The sequence below is a fragment of the Diplotaxodon limnothrissa genome, linkage group LG18, assembly GCF_057381915.1.
Source record: "Diplotaxodon limnothrissa isolate DT_005_m linkage group LG18, D_limnothrissa_male_GT1.1, whole genome shotgun sequence".
Classification (NCBI taxonomy): Eukaryota; Metazoa; Chordata; class Actinopteri; order Cichliformes; family Cichlidae; genus Diplotaxodon; species Diplotaxodon limnothrissa.
Window position 1 is genome coordinate 27,858,749 of NC_140613.1, and position 16,252 is coordinate 27,875,000.

The window sequence follows — 16,252 nt, forward strand, 5'->3', positions numbered from 1 at the left end:
TCTTTACAAAATATGTTATGTTTGTGTAATAATACTGTGCGTTTTTGCAGCAGGGTGGGGGATTTGTGGGGAATACTCTCTGCTGCGACAGGGATGCTGCAGCACAGCTTCTTCTCAGTGCTACACCAAAGGCTGTAAACCTGTTATTCCTGCTGTCCAGAAGTAGAGGGCGCTATTGTATAGCGTGTAGTCGTTATTGGAGGATCTGAGTCACTTCCGAGTCTGTTCTCAGAAGGCGGGATAGTTTCGAGCTCAATGTTATTTGAAAGAAGGAACGAGGTTTCGTTTTCAAGGACAGCAGAAGTTCCAACTGACCGTAAGAGAATTACGTTTTATGTAATATAATGTGCAGCTATTATTACGATAGTAAACTGTAGTAAACCACTTCCTTCTCATAGACAGTAGTTTTTAGGATCACCTCTGACTCTTTCCTTTGCGCAGATTCAGCATGTCGGCCCAAAATGCAATAAGGAGCAATAAAACAGCCATTCATGAGAGTCTGTCCGGAGACCACAGGCTAATTCTCAACAAAGTTTATGAGAATAAGCTGATCACTCAGCGGGAATACAACAATCTTAAAAGCATCAACAGTGCAAATGTGGAGACACACGTCAATGAGCTCGTGGATAAGATCATGAATAAAGGAGAAAAAACATGCAAAGACTTCCTGAACCTCCTGCAAACCGATGGCGCCATTAAAGAAACTTTCCCTCTGCTGGCGAGTTTACAGCTGAGTTGTACCCCCCTTTTATCCGAGCCTGTCCAAGTGTCTTCATGTCAGCACGGTAACACACACGTAACACAGTATAGAAACACTGTGTCTCCTGTTGTGTTTGGTTGTTTACCTCAGTTTTATTGTTCTTCCCTCACATGTTCTGCTACAAGATGGGAATATGTCACAGGTAAGATGGTGATGCAGAAACAGCCTCCTACACTTGTGACATTGCTTGAGACAGATATGTAGATGAAATTCTGTGGTTACGCATCCTGTAGTAACACATGTAAAATCTTGGTGTCCACTCTTTAGGATGTTTATCAAATCATTAGCCGGCCCGTCGGCCTCTGCGTGATCATAAACAATAAGAACTTCAAGGATGGTTCACAGAGAAGAGGGACAGATAAAGACGCCCGTAAGTTTCAGGGGCAGATTTTTTATTCTTTCTTGTTAGTATCTGGTGCTTAAATATTTTTCTCTAATTACATTTTTTGCAGAAAGCTTGGCAGAGGTGTTCAGGTGTCTGGGCTTCAGAGTGCTGATGTGTGAAGACCTGAACAAGGATCAGATGGATCAGGCACTGACGTTTGTTGCTTCCCTGGCAGACATGTCTCAGCTGCAGAAGTTCAACTTAAAAGAGTGGGATGGCAGCAGCTTTGTTGATCCTCAGCAGGTCCTTGAGCACGGTGATGCTTTCATCTGCTCTATTCTGAGTCACGGAAAAAAGGGTGTAGTTTTGGGAACTGACAGGAACCCCCTCCCCATTAAAGAAATTACCCGGAAGTTCAGGGGGTGTGACCAGTCCGTCCTCACCGGTAAGCCCAAAGTGTTCCTGATCCAGGCCTGTCAAGGAAGTAACATACAGCATGGAGTGCAGCTGATGGAGACTGATGATGATTCTTCACCATTGACCATCCCTGAGGAAGCTGATGTTCTGGTTGCCATAGCCACTGTTGAAGATCATGCTTCACTTAGACATATAGTCGATGGAAGCTGGTTCGTTCAGTCTCTTTGTGAGCAGCTGAAGGAGCGCTGTCCCAGGTAATTGTTTTAAAATCACCAAACACATGTGCACACTGACCCTGACAGTGATATCAACATGTTTTTGTATCTCTATAAATGCTCTTAGGGGCGAAGACATCGTCTCCATCCTCCACTACGTGAACGATGATGTAGCACATAGAGAGACCTCCTCGTTGGCCAAGCAGATGCCTGAAGTGAGATTCACCCTGAGAAAGAAACTTGTGCTGCCACCTCAGCGCACCTGAAGTCATCATGGAAATACAGCACATCTTACTGTGCAACTAGGGATGCATGATTACTTATCAGAGTTACTTATTATGTTTCTTAAAATGTTTCCTTTATATTTTCCATCTTTCTGTCATCATTTTAAATCTTTTATTTTTCTAAATCTGAATCTCGCATTGAGGTGCTGCATTTTATACTGTAGCAGTTTTATATCAAAGAATAAATCTCAGACTGGGAACACAACTGGTGTTATTTGTGTTGGGAGGTTTTTACATGTGCTGCAGTAGAGCTTCACGGGTGCTTTTCCTAAACTGAGCCTTTACATTCTTAAACCTAGTAACATTACTTAATCAATCAAAAAGGTTACTTTTATTTCAAACAACAAATCTCACAACGGTCTCCTGATAGTAACAATAAAAATGTTACATTTCACTTGTTATGTCTTTTAATTCTCTCAGAATACATCAGTTTGCTTCAGAACTGTTTGACTTGATTTCTCCCTCCACAAATCCTGAAAGTTACCATGGCTACCATATGTGGTTGAAAGAAACATGTTCCAGCAAAACCTTTTTTCAAAAATGTTGTTTATTTTCTTCTGTCCCTCATTTTGTTTTGTTTTTTTTCATGTGGATCTCTGAACTGTTAGATGAAGGGAAATACTTGATTTAAAAAAAAGGAAGGTGAAGTTCAGAGAAGAACATCCCAGTGTTTGAGTAGTCTATGCTGGAGCAAAGAGACCACAGCTGAAGCCTATTATGGTTAATAGGTATTGCGTAAGTGCTGTAGGAAACATCTGCACTGGCCTTCTATCGTCTGATCACACATTGAAGTCATCTTGTCAGTGCTGGAAAGTAACAGTCTTAAACAATCTGTCTATATGCATTGAAATTGCTATAAATAGTACTGAATATATCCAGATTCAAGTCATGTCATAGATATTAACGTATGATATGCAGCTTATAAATGTTTGGGCTGCCTGCAGAGATGAGCATCTCCCTTTGGTTTGTGTGCTTTGACACTTTCAAGAACCTGGCTGTCTGATCACTGATTACATCAGTGATCCTCCAGTCATGGTGGTTATAGACAGAGTTGCCCTGTTTTCATGTTTATTGTTAGTCTTTCAACCCAGTGTTAATAGGGTTGAAATTGAATCCATAAAGAAAGAACGGGTAGAGCCAAAAAACACCTTTGGTTACACGCTTGTCCATAAGTGACAGTGGCTTCCTTCTCAGGCTCCTCAGAAGCTGGTGTGCCCTCTGACTCTCACCTCCCTGCACTCCCCCGCCTCATCCTATATGCAAGTCTGACTGAGTGAAATCCAGAATTTAAAAGAACTCTACATCACTCAGCCCTCTGCTTCCTGAAGTGTGGACACAGATTGAAAATGTGGGAGTCTTGCTGTCCACTACAAAGGACACTGAATCAAACATTTTGTTACGTTCCCCTGAGGGGTCTAGGCGGGGAGGGGGAAGTAACAAAAGTGACCGGGTCAGAAAAAGGAGTCAAGGAGGCAAAAGGGTAAATTAAAGAGTATTAAAGTCTCAATTCATACCAAGTAAAAGAGACGGACAAGCTGCTATCACCATTTAAGAAAACAAACAAAACTTAGGTGTTGGTCAATAAAGTAAAACGTAAGCCAAAAAGAAAGAGAGCAGCTCACTAGCTGAAAACCACCAAAAACACAGCTCACTAGCTGCAAACACAACACCCACTCAGCTCACTAGCTGTAACCACACTACTGGCACTCTGGCCCAGAGCTCACCTTTCCCTGGGCTTAAATACTTTTAATTACTGATGTGAGTCAGCTGTGTAACAGGGAAAGGTGGCACCTCAGGCAAAAGAGGTGGTGGGACACGCCCACACAGGCACCTTCAGGAGGAGGCCCTGCTAGGGCCGTAACAATTGGTTAAGTGGGATAGGTTTACTGTACATTTCTGAAGTCCTACTAAATTCAAAATAAGAATCCCCAAGAATATTGAATGAAAAAAAATCGACTTTTAGCAACAGAAACATAATATCTACAAATGTATCTATTTAGATTGTAAGCCCAACAAGGGACAATTGTTGAAAATTAGCAGTAGCTATAAACCTGTGTGCGGCACATCAGTTTCATGTCTTGCACTTGAAATATGTTAAACTGCACTGTCCCTTTTAAATAAAAAAAATAAAATGATCAAATTTAAAAAAAAAAACATTTAAGCTCCCTTGTTGCTATAACATGTGAAATGGCCATCATTTTGAAAAGCAAGCATGTTGCCTGCTAGACTGACCCCCACAAATGTGGCCCAGGATGTCCTCCTGACAATACAGTAGGACTGTTTTTAAGATTGTTCTGTCTAGCAGCTTTTGCAATCAGAATTATGATCTGAATTCACTATTATATATTGTATTGCATAATTGTTTGCTTGATGTAAAGATCTCAGACTTAAGTAAATTAATTCACAAAAATTATTTGCTGGTTTTTAGGAGGAATAGTAATCAGTGTTCTTTGTTTTGTTTTTTTATTAGCTTATGTACAGCGCCTCTATTTTTGTATAATTCCTTCCTCTAGATTTGGTGGTGAATAGTCAGCCTACAATTCACACATACAATGGTCTTTACGGTACTCCAGCGTCGTTGCCATGCCAACAGAGATTTGGTCGCCAGCTTCCCTTCCGTAGCAGAAAAATGCTAAGCAGGAAAAGTGTGGGATAAGACTGCTTTGCATAAAATTACCCAGACAGACTGTCTGTCGAGGCAGGCGAGTGTCCTGTGAAGTTGCTCCCACACACTTTTCAGGCTGTTTTAAAGATGGAAGCCACGCTGTGTGAACAGACTGCTGTAGGTTTTTCAGCGGGGACTGAAGGACCTGAACAGCGACAGGAGCTGGAAGCCTCTGACGAAGCTGTCACGTTCATGTCCGGCATCGGTGAGTTCGCATCCAATTTAGGCTAATATGGTCGGTAGGAAACAGCTGAGTCCAAAACTACCTGAAAAGCAAAAAACCGTGAAATCATTACAGATATTTGAATCTGTCCACTTTGGCTTTGCCTTCTGTGTCCCTTCGCTTCTCAGAGCCTGCCGAGCTGCAGAAGTGTGTGTTTGCAGACTCGCTGGTGACTGTATCAGAGGGGGGGAGAGAGCTGGGGGAGTTCAGTGTGACGGTGGAGTTTGCCCGGAGAGAGCAGCCATGCATGATGCTTCATGCTCAGAGCCACGGAGCCATTGATGACTGCCCCTGTGGGACAGCAGTGACAGGTGACAGCAGGCAGAGGATGCTAGGACAAACTGATCTTTGCTGTTTCCTGTTGTTAGTATTTCTCTTCATACCCTTTACTCTGTTTAAGCCTACCTAACGACTGACCTGGAGGTGCTGGAGGAAGATCACCATGAATATGTCAAGGTGAGTCGCTGAATCCTTTCCGGGCTGTTTCTTTTTACATTGACTCAGCTCAGCAGATGCATTAAGTGGAAATATTGCATCTTTGATGTGCTTCTATACTTCTCTCCTCAGCTTGAGGGCCATAGTGTGGACAAGAGGTGTCACATGGTGCAGCGTGATGGGCTGATGGTGATCCATAAGGTTACGACTGTGGGAGAGGTCAGATAACCACTGCTTTATAGGTCAACTCACTAATATATTAATGAAACAGTACCACAGTCATTCAGAGCAACTTCCACGCTCTCTTTGCAAGAGTTAGTCCAGTATTTACAAAATCTTTACTTACTGTTGCGCATTTACTGCATGTTGTCATTTGTGTGCGCGCGTGTGTGTGTGTGTGTGTGTGTGTGTGTGTGTGTGTGTGTGTGTGTGTACAGGAGGTGACAGAAGAGAGCATGTCCTACCCCATGTCTGTCCTGAGAGGGCTGGTAACTGAGGGCTCTAGCTTGCTGTTGATGCGCCTGATCGCTCTGAGGAGGAAGATGCCAGAAAACATGACGTTTGTCTCCTTAGACCCAGGATTACACATAATTAACACCTCTTTTGTAAGTCTTTATGCCTGTGTAAGACATCCTGGTCCATCAGTAACTTGTTTGAGTACTGAGCTCTGATTGTGGTCTCTTTTGTGCTCAGAGAGAGCTGGATCAGAGGCAGCTAGAGGTCGGGGGTGAGCTCCTGGATGTATTTGGGGTAGAGAGGATTATTCAGTCCATGGAGGGCAGCCCCAGTACCTGGCAGTGCTACTTCCTGGATGATGGGTAAGCTTAATATATGTACCTCTCCATCATCCCACACATGTTGGACTGTGTTACTGCCTCCCTCTGTGCACCAGACAGACTGCAGCTGCCCACTGTTGAGTTTCATGTTTATATTACCTACTGCTGATAGGAGGTCACTAATGTAGACTAAACAACAAGCATTTTAATCACACAATAGCACTACTTATTGAATGCTTCCCTTAATCACAAGGGATCCATTAGTTAGGAGGTTAAAAGGAGAGGACTGTTATCAGCATGGGCAACCAGTATGAATGAACCATCAGTGATTCCCCAGTGGTTGGGTTTATTTAACTTGTAGAAAAAGGTAGTTTAAATTACACAAAAGATTGCCACACTTGGACTAGCAATCTCTTAAAAAGACCAACAAGGTTAGATTTCAAGTCACTGACTTAAAGCTAAATAAGTAAATTAAGCTAACTCACCTTAGCTGCTCCCAGTCCAGAAGCAAACAGAGTGAGGTGGAAGGGAGTGCAGTCATTATATACTCTGTGCCAGGTAAGTTCAGGTATGGAACAAAGGAGCCCACCAGTGATAAGAAAACTCCGACAGTAAGTGAGGTTAAAGAGGTGTGGATGAAACAGGGAAAGGGGTAAATAAAAGAAGAATTTCTACTATTTCCCACATGTTTGATTAGGCATCCTTCCTGGTACAACCCTGCTTGTGATTTATGTCACCTCCTGGTCTTAAACTAGAGATCTTTCACATGTTAGCCAAACCTATTAACCACTGCTAATGGAGCCATTGATGCTTCTTCTTTGTGGGTCCAAACTATAACATTAGCTATAGTAGAATAGTTAATTGCTTTGTGTCCTTGACATCTTAGGAACTATTCAGTTTCTAAAAATGATCATTTTGAAGGGAAAGGTTCCCATAAAGTGTAGATATACCTACGGAATAGGACACATCTGATTTTTGTATGCGAAAGAATATTGGTGATACATGAGAACTTTCTGGTTTAACTCAAGCGGTTTCTGAATAACAAGTAAGTGCTATTATTGTTGTTATGTGTTACACTAGTGCTTTCAATTTGACTCGTTATATTCTCTGATCAGGCATCTGGTGACCAGAGTTCAGGTGGGGTCACCAGTCACCATGAGACTTCTAGAGTTGCCATCAAAGGCAGAAAAAGGTTACACACATCCCCCACACACATATTCACACATAAGAGGTATGATTCCAATGAAAGATTCAGTGATATTTGTGTATTTGTAATTTTACAGTAGATTTCAAGAAGATCCCCCTTGTGTGGGAGGAAGACATGCAGATGCGTTCTAAGTTTCTGGACAGAAAGGTAGCCGGTCATGTGCAACAGGAGATTAATACTAGACTTCCATTACTCTACTGACCATCTGAGCAGAAAATGAATGTGTGTTTATGTCTTGTTTTGGCAGGAAGAGCTTAAGGCCGACCACTCCTCATACTTGAGACAGCATCCAGAGATTCGAGCACTAATATCTGACTTCCTGCAGTTGCTGTTGTTGAGGAAACCAGACGACGTTTTTCTGTTTGCCAGAGAGTACTTCACCCCTTTTGCCTCCAATCATCCTGCAGACGCAGACCAGGAAGCCCAGTCCCTCTAGTCACATTATCACATGCTCACAAACTGTCTCTTTATAAGATTCATATATGTTTGTTCATGAGAATAATCTTCACTGACATTTAGAAAGTTATTTTGTTTTTTATTCCGAGTGACTGACTATTAGTTGTATCTGTGGACATTTGGTGGAGAGGAACACAAACGATCAAAACTCAAACGTTGTGATCTTTCCAGTAAAAGACAGATAAATAAAGTTTGGGTTTTTTTTTTTCAGTTTCAGTAGTTTGGGTTTCTTGTACACGTTTGGGCAAAGCCCTCTGCCGATAAATATGTGTTTAAGAAAAAAAAAGAAGCATGGGAGTTTTCAAAATAAAGGTTTACAATGCTAAACAAACGGATTTTATTATGAAAGACGTGCCAGTATGTGCTGTAGTTGAGCTTAGTAAACTCATGTAGCCAAGTGTGAAGCGAAAAATATATTGGTCAGCTCACTAACGCTACAGTTTGTGTGTGAATGTGGCCTATGTGGCCTTTATTTTTTAAAATTTTCTACCCAGCACCCGACACTCAACTTCAACTTCCTATACCGTGACGTCACATCCAGTTACGTGAGGCGCTTGCTCCGAAAACGAAAGAATTTGCAGCTCTAACAGAAAGCGGAAATAAAAGCCACTGAAACATATTTCAGTATTTTTTTCGCTCCCAAAAAGTTTTTTTTTTTCATTTGTTTAAGTTATTTTCCTCGCATTTAACAAGACGCGCCCTTTTCGCTAAGGAGCTGTAAACTAACAGCGAGAGACAGCGGCGGTAAGTTTCAGCGTCATAATTTAGTTCACCTGACGTAAACTGTTAGCGTAAACTCTGGGCCACGTTATGTAACATTGACTTAAAACTTTTTAATGTTCGTTTTTGTCAAGAGAAACAAAACTGGCGGCGGGGGGCGGGGTGGGTAGTGTTAGTGACGTCACTCTGTCGTATCACGCAGATGTCTTTTCATGGGACTACACGGGATTACTAGGAACGCATTGAGAGGCCAAAATAACATGAAATAAAGTAAACCGTGAAGGACTGAAAAGACACCGCGTCACGTATAAGCTGCCATGCAAATACACAATTTAAAACCAGGCTTTCATAGGAAATTGTAAATAACATTTAAATGTTGCAGGTGTTTGTTTGTTTGTTTGGATAGTCAGAGATGATGTGGCCTAACATCCAAAGCTCTGTGCCATTTAATAATGATCAAGATAACAGTTCGCTGTTGAAAGGTCAGCGATGGAAGACAAAGTTCTCTATGTAGTCATCTTACTGTGTTTCCCTGTAAAAACATACAGTATAGCGGTGCTTCTACGTAGGGCAGTAATGGCATCTTATCGTGTATGGTGTGGTGTTATTATTATTGTTGTCGTTATTTTAACATTCTAGCCATGATCTTTAGTCATTAATGTAAAACTGCTTGTTTGCAATGCATGAAGTTTTTGAATACTTCAGTTTTTGCTCCATCAAAACATGCACACTTGTTTTCTGTTAACAATAAAAGCTGCAGATCGCTGTGAGCTGAGGACCAGGCCATGATGGACAGGCTGACTTTGTCCCACATAGATGAGGGCCTGGACTCTTCTGAAGTGGCAGAACTTTGCTTCTTATGCCGTGATGTAGTCACCAGAAGACGCCTGGAGAACGTGAGCACAGCAAATTTTGTAATGTGTTTACACTTGTTTTGTTAGCATGTTTGTGGGAAATTGTTTTAAATAACACGTTGACAGTATGACGCCCTAGGATATGCATGTTCAAGAGTGGGTTTTTTTCCCTACAGATTAAGGATGCAAAAGACCTGTTCTTGAGATTAGAGGAAAAAGGTCTGCTGCAAAACGATGCCTTCCTCAGGCAGCTGCTCTACACCATCCATCGAGCAGATCTCCTCAGGGTCCTGGAGACAGACAGCAGACCGCCAGAGGAAACAGATGCTAGTCCTGTCCTGTCAGACTACAGGTAAAAGCTTTCGGTTTTTATCTTAATAGTACAGCATGCAGCATAGGAATAGTAATATATCAAAAGTTTTTCTCTGACCATTAGGAAGACCCTGTATTCTATATACAATGGCTTCACTACAGAGAACTTTGAAAAGCTGAAGTTTCTACTGACTGACCAGCTGGGCAGGAGACAAATGGAATTGTCCAAGGTGAGAACACACCAATCCACCTTTTCATTTCTGCTTTTGAGTGAGAAGCTTTTTACTGAACATCAAAGGCTAGCTGTACAGTTGACATTTAGATTGTTTTCACTGTGATCAGCATGTAACGACTTTTCCTTTCATTTTATAAGCACAGTAAAGAACACGCTTCCACTACTAAGAGTAGTTAACTGGTAATTTTACTTTGAAATGTTCTGTCAAATAGACTGAGTACTGTTTACAGTGGCTTTTCACACACTGAAGTTCAAGTGGAAACTACCAGCCTCTGAATACAGTTTATTATTTTGTGCTTTGTACATCATCAGTGCAAAGTTGAGATCAGTGATATCATAAAAGCATGCAGTTTACTGAAAGTCTGTTGGTTGGCTTAAACTAATCGATTCTCAAGAGTTTTCTTCTAAAGAGGGGAAAAAAGTAAAAGCAGGAAAACTGGATTTGTTTATTTTTGCATGCAGCTAAAGTGCAACCAATGCGGATTTCTTTCCAGACACATGAAACATAAACAGATTTCCATACTATTTATTAAATGTAGTTATTTACAGTCCTTGCTAAAATCAGATTAATTTTTTTATTGTCATAAGAGGTCATGGATTACTTGTTTACACTCTGCCCAACTTTTGCTTGGATCAGCTGGTTGTTGTGTTTGCAGCTTTCACAACATGTGTGTAACTAACATATAACATATAACATCAGCCATCGTTATATGGTGAAGGGTGTTTCTCCTGTTTATTTTTTTATATAAATGCATAAATGCTGAGATGAATATATCAGCAAACACATGATATCCCTCTAACTATTCTGATGTTGTACAGGGGTGTTAAACGCAAAGCCTGAGGTCCAGAATCAGTCTGAGAAAAGACTCCAATCCTGCCCATTAGGCAGCTTTAGAAAATGTGAAGCAAGGCCTAAATTCTTTTTAACTATAATTCAATATATTTTTCGGCTTTTCCTACCCATACACATCTCTCTGGTGACCATCCCTGGTACACCACATTAATTACATTATTTTAAAAAACAGAAAAGTTCCTGTTTTTTCAATGTTAAAGATGGAAGGTTTTTGGATGTTGTTTTCTTGTGCGTCCACACAAAAAAGCACATTTCTTGTTTCCTATTTACAGGCCAGTCAGGGCAACGAGGCAACGAACTATTAGAATTTTCTCTGAAAATTGACACATTTATTTTTTAGAATTTAAACCCAAACAGTCATGGTGAAAGTTTACCACAGCAGCATTTCTGTGTCGTGTAGAAAAACTGAGATATGCTGTTGAAATTAGTTAAATGTCTTTTCACTGACAGAAAGGTGTGTTTCTCTGGTCAGGCCCACTTGAAATCAAAATGAGTTTGACATCCTTACTATGTGAAACTAACAAGGAACAATTAATTTTGTAATTGAAGATATATTTTTTTGGTGGTGTCAATTTCCATCTATTTACACCTCTTTTGTTTAACTGTTATTCATCGTTATTTGGAATTTGTTATTTAATTTTCCTGTTATTATATAATTATCCTTCTTCTTTATTTTGCTATAGGTTAGTGATAATTTATTCATATTTAAAAACTTACAATTCCCTTTAAATTGTATTGAAATGCTGCTTCACTTTTTTATCCCAGAACAACATAAATTTATAGACATACCGTTTGAACAGTTTAGGTTTGAGCACTGAACTTTAAGGAGTCCCACAAGTAACTTTCTGAATTCAGCATAGATTATTTGTAAATAATAATGTCTATTACTTTGGTTGAATTTCTGTAATATGGAATCTCACTGTTTTGTATTTTTCTTAAATTCAATTAAAATCTCCACTAAGTATTATGGCCTGCCTGCATTTGTAGAGCGCATCTAAAACACTGGCACTAGAGGCCTGGAGATGGTTACCCCTGCTCCAAGCCCTAATCAGAATACTAGTACTACCAAATTCCTGTTTGTACGTGATGGATGTATGCCGTTGTCTCCAAGTTTGTTTGTGCATTTGGCTCTATTTAAAAGAGTCTTTATGGGATCTCCCTGCTGCCACCATTATGCTGCCAACCAACCACCGTTGTCATGGTGCTGGGCCATGAGGCCCAGTGTTTGAGTTCTAATGCATATTTCTGTATCCCCATGTTGTAGTGTAACACATGGTAAATGGCCTGTATTTATATAGCGCTTTTCTAGTCCCTAAGGACCCCAAAGCGCTTCACACTACATTCAGTCATTCACCCATTCACACACACATTCACACACTGGCGATGGCAAGCTACATTGTAGCCACAGCTGCCCTGGGGCGCACTGACAGAGGCGAGGCTGCCGGACACAGGCGCCACCGGGCCCTCTGACCACCACCAGTAGGCAAACATGGGGTTAGTATCTTGCCCAAGGATATTTGGCATGCAGCCATTATTTTCTGTGCTTTGCATTTGATGCAAATGGAAACCGTGTTGTGGATTTGATGGCACCAGAGATGATGACTGTCCCACAAACAGCCTCTGTGAACTAAAAACTTTCTGTCTTTTCATTCCAGACACCGCTGGACGTGTTTGCAGAAATGGAAAAATCTGCTTTACTATCAGAGACAGATGTTAGCTTGCTACATAAAGCACTGCAAGAGTGTGATCAACAACTGGCAATTACTTTAGAGGAGTACACACAAGGTATAGGATCCACTTCCATATACCCGCACATGTACATATACATACATGTGGAAATTGAATGTGTTGGTAACACCATCAAATGATTGTGATCGTTACAGGAGGCGGTCAGCAACGGCAGCAGTTCACGTTACCCCCTGATGTCAGCATGGATATTGAGGTCTATGTGTGTCTGTAAATGTGTGTTTCTGAGCAGTTAATGTTGCAGTTTGTCAGTTTGCTGACTGCTTTGTTTTATTCCCACAGAGGACCCATGAGCCACTGTCTATAACTGAAACTCAGCCCAACTGTAGGTGTCTCTATTAAAATTTATTTGTGATTATTATTTGTTAAACCTTCTGTTGTCACACTTATGTTTTTTGTTATTTTTATCATACTCATGATTGATATACAAGTTTACATTGTTGTAATGTTTTGTTTAGATCGAAGAGAGAGTATTAACACTGATGCACAACTAGAAACAAATCCCACCTCTCTTCCTGATCAGGTAATCCATTCACAGGCTCTCATGCTTTCATTCATTCTTTTGTCACATCAGTAACATTTATGATCGGCCTGTTTGCTGTGTTTGTGTCCTGTAGTCAGACTACTACACACTGACTCATAACCCACGTGGTCTGTGCGTGGTCTTCAACAATGAGATCTTTACAGCAACACATCTGAGTAATCGAAAAGGAACTCAGAAGGATGCAGGTACAGTTCTTGCCTTTAAACAATGACCTGATTTATCTATGACTGTTTTATCTGGAAGCTCCTGAGCCCTGTAACAATTAATGCATATATACGTATGCCATGACCATGTAATGTACTTATAATCCTTCTTTTGCTTCTTTTCTGTCTGATACAGATACTCTGACAGAAGTGTTCACTCGCTTAGGTTTTCAAGTGAAGATACACAACAACTGTACTGCAGAGCAGATGAAGAAGGAAATAAATGATCTTGGCAGGATTAATTTTACAAATCATGATGCCTTGGTGTGTAGTCACACACCTTTTAGAGTTGTAGTACTTCATGCATTTTATACATTTACACTTATTTTGAATTTTTTTCTTTTTTAAATAAGAGATATCTGAGAAGATTGGCAACACAGCCATACAGAATACAAGCAGCAGGCTCTGAGGCTAAATGTAACCTGCAAATACTTTACCATAAAACCCTAACTTATTAATATTACATTTACATTTTTTTCTTTAGTAAATGAGCCAGCTACTGTTTCATATTTACTGTGCAGATATGTGGTATCTGTCTTCTCAAAAAGGTCTTAGCTGGGATCAGCACATTTCTGAAAATGTCACCATGTAGTGCATATCTCTGTGATTGTAACAGCAGCTACATCGACAATGTCAGTAGTAGTGTTAGTATAAATAATAAAACATATATCTACCTCTGATTTAAGGTGGTGTGCGTTCTTTCACATGGAGAAAAGGGGTGTGTCTTTGGCACTGATGGGGGAAAGGTGCTCCTGAAAGAGCTGACGGACCCCTTTACAAGTGGAAGAGCCTCAACCTTGGCAGGGAAGCCCAAACTCTTCTTCATTCAAGCCTGTCAAGGTGAAGAATACCAGAAAGGATACTATCCCAGCAGCAGAGAGGACGAGAAGCAAAACAAAGGAGCACTGCAATCAGACGCTTCAATCCCTGATGAGGCAGTGCTAGTGCCTGAACTAGCAGACTTTCTGATCGGCATGGCCACTGTGGAGGAATTCAAATCATTTCGAAACACAGTTACGGGATCTATCTACATCCAGGAGCTGTGCAAGCAGCTGACAATAGCAGCAAGAAGGTGAGTTGAACTGATTAGTTTCTTTATGGCAGACCATACTATAATAATAATAATGGATTGGATTTATATAGCGCTTTTCAAGGCACCCAAAGCGCTCTACAATTCCACTATTCATTCACTCTCACATTCACACACTGGTGGAGGCAAGCTACAGTTGTAGCCACAGCTGCCCTGGGGCAGACTGACAGAAGCGAGGCTGCCATATTGCGCCATCGGCCCCTCTGGCCCATATGTACTACTGACATATGGGAAGGTCATAGTGCAGTAGTTTCCTACAAAGTAGATTTTTTTTTAATGTAATTTCTGTTACATACAGTTCGGTCCATAGAATTATGGACAAAGACACAAATGTTGTAGTTTTTCCTCTGTAGAGCGCCTCAATACATTTTCACACAATCAGACCTTGTGCTTTTATTCAAGGGGTTTTACAAAAAGCACAGTCTTAACTGTTTTGAAGTTGCACCCATTTTCTGAGGCTCAAAAGTCATCAGGGAAGACAAATCAAATGCATCAAATCTTTGTACATTTCTGTCTTCCTGCTTTTGGTGGTTTCAAACATGGTGTTGGCATGAGCTGCGTGTTTTGTTAAAATTATCCAAGATGAATCCTTTTTGTTTCACGTGTGTTCCTTCCAGACAGGAGATGGACGATATCCTCACTGTCCTGACACGTGTGAACAGGGAGGTCAGCAAAGGAGAGTATTTATCCCACAAACAAATGCCACAGCCCAACTACACTCTCACCAAGAAGCTCGTCCTCAAATTTGTATGACCCGACTGTGACCAAATACAACACTGCATGTCTACACAATTCCTGGATTCACATTACAGTTTACACTGTGTGTGTGTTTGGTTTGATAAATGTGATTTTTGTAATTATGAACTGAATAAAAATTATCCACAGTGGCAAATGAAATGGTACATTTTTGTCATTTCTCAAATATAAATAGGATTTTTTTTTATTTGGTGTTTTCCAAACTCTAGAAAATTGATTTTCACCTAAGAATCATGAAATCAAATCTTACACTCTTACACCACTTCTTAACATTTGAGCAACAGGTTGCATAAAGCACTTTGAGCGCTCAAAGAAGAAAAAAGCATTATATAAGAATCACACACCAAAAGTTTTACATTTGGATCCGTCACTGCATAAGAGCTGGACTGATTTCACTGCAGGTCTTGTGTAATCTGGAATGCCTCAACCCATTCTTCCCGTTTCCCTTTAAGAATGGCTTGTTGACAGCCACCCTTCCACGAAGACCTTGTCTGATGAGACTTAAGTGGACAGTAGCTGGATAAACTGAAGGGCCAGATCTCTCAGGTGCTAGATTTTCTTCATATTTATTAGGGACATGAATTTCATATACTGTTCACCTGCTGTAGATAGTTTTTAAAGGCCTGCTACATCGTCTTCTGTCCACTACTTTTATAGGGACTGACAGTATGTATCCGATAAATTTGAAGAAATGTGTTTTTGGAAAGTGCCTAAAGATAAAGGAAAAACATCCTCAGATCAGATAAAAGAATTGGACTAAAAATGATTGAAGAAGCAGCCAATGATTATTGTTTAAGACCGCTTTGAAAAAAAGAAGAAGCAAATTCTGGTTCCTTGGAAGCAAAACATAAAGAAATGAAGAGTGACTAGAGAATTTTTACAGTACTCTATAATACTTAAACAGGCATATCTTTTTCCTGTCAAATCATGAATGAGCTTATCTGATAAGATAAGATAAGATAACTCTTTATTGTCATTGCACAGTCATACATAGTACAGTAGTACAATGAAATTGGAAAAACTGTCCTACGTCGGCACTACATATAACACAACACGACACGATATGACACATCACAACGTAACAAACAACACAACACAGTATATTAACTTAGTATAAAAAAGAAGAATAAGTGTATGAGTGTATCTGCAGAGGGCGCCTATAAAACGTGTTTTCAC

General features: G+C 40.5%; 3 protein-coding genes across 3 annotated transcripts; all 3 read left to right on the forward strand.

The window, feature by feature from the left end:
* The first annotated feature begins 272 nt into the window (after positions 1 to 272).
* Positions 273 to 1,983, forward strand: LOC146613878 (caspase-8-like). The gene is made up of 6 exons (XM_085379017.1): positions 273 to 316; positions 442 to 785; positions 886 to 902; positions 1,028 to 1,130; positions 1,213 to 1,756; positions 1,845 to 1,983. Exons 2-6 carry the CDS (start codon positions 449 to 451, stop codon positions 1,981 to 1,983), a joined length of 1,140 nt encoding a protein of 379 aa, XP_085235143.1. The 5' UTR covers positions 273 to 316; positions 442 to 448.
* A 2,770-nt stretch (positions 1,984 to 4,753) lies between these two features.
* Positions 4,754 to 7,743, forward strand: LOC146613879 (ciliogenesis-associated TTC17-interacting protein-like). The gene is made up of 9 exons (XM_085379018.1): positions 4,754 to 4,871; positions 5,018 to 5,200; positions 5,290 to 5,345; positions 5,457 to 5,543; positions 5,762 to 5,929; positions 6,018 to 6,142; positions 7,216 to 7,292; positions 7,384 to 7,454; positions 7,555 to 7,743. The coding sequence occupies exons 1-9, from the start codon at positions 4,754 to 4,756 to the stop codon at positions 7,741 to 7,743; spliced, it is 1,074 nt and encodes a 357-aa protein (XP_085235144.1).
* A 594-nt stretch (positions 7,744 to 8,337) lies between these two features.
* Positions 8,338 to 15,113, forward strand: casp8 (caspase 8, apoptosis-related cysteine peptidase). The gene is made up of 12 exons (XM_085379016.1): positions 8,338 to 8,507; positions 9,238 to 9,379; positions 9,514 to 9,689; positions 9,774 to 9,879; positions 12,393 to 12,522; positions 12,621 to 12,679; positions 12,766 to 12,808; positions 12,942 to 13,006; positions 13,101 to 13,212; positions 13,367 to 13,494; positions 13,917 to 14,302; positions 14,938 to 15,113. The coding sequence occupies exons 2-12, from the start codon at positions 9,269 to 9,271 to the stop codon at positions 15,071 to 15,073; spliced, it is 1,452 nt and encodes a 483-aa protein (XP_085235142.1). The 5' UTR covers positions 8,338 to 8,507; positions 9,238 to 9,268; the 3' UTR covers positions 15,074 to 15,113.
* The last annotated feature ends 1,139 nt before the right edge of the window (positions 15,114 to 16,252 follow it).

What these genes read in the sequence shown, in the direction of transcription:
- LOC146613879 (XM_085379018.1), top strand. Translation starts at nt 4,754, where the DNA reads ATGGAAGCCACGCTGTGTGAACAGACTGCTGTAGGTTTTTCAGCGGGG. An exon ending in CACGTTCATGTCCGGCATCG is followed by an intron (nt 4,872 to 5,017) that starts GTGAGTTCGCAT and finishes TTCGCTTCTCAG; the next exon opens with AGCCTGCCGAGCTGCAGAAG. An exon ending in ACATAATTAACACCTCTTTT is followed by an intron (nt 5,930 to 6,017) that starts GTAAGTCTTTAT and finishes TTTTGTGCTCAG; the next exon opens with AGAGAGCTGGATCAGAGGCA.
- casp8 (XM_085379016.1), top strand. Translation starts at nt 9,269, where the DNA reads ATGATGGACAGGCTGACTTTGTCCCACATAGATGAGGGCCTGGACTCT. An exon ending in CCAGAAGACGCCTGGAGAAC is followed by an intron (nt 9,380 to 9,513) that starts GTGAGCACAGCA and finishes TTTTCCCTACAG; the next exon opens with ATTAAGGATGCAAAAGACCT. An exon ending in TTTAGAGGAGTACACACAAG is followed by an intron (nt 12,523 to 12,620) that starts GTATAGGATCCA and finishes TGATCGTTACAG; the next exon opens with GAGGCGGTCAGCAACGGCAG.
- LOC146613878 (XM_085379017.1), top strand. Translation starts at nt 449, where the DNA reads ATGTCGGCCCAAAATGCAATAAGGAGCAATAAAACAGCCATTCATGAG. An exon ending in AGGGACAGATAAAGACGCCC is followed by an intron (nt 1,131 to 1,212) that starts GTAAGTTTCAGG and finishes CATTTTTTGCAG; the next exon opens with AAAGCTTGGCAGAGGTGTTC. An exon ending in CTGAAGGAGCGCTGTCCCAG is followed by an intron (nt 1,757 to 1,844) that starts GTAATTGTTTTA and finishes AAATGCTCTTAG; the next exon opens with GGGCGAAGACATCGTCTCCA.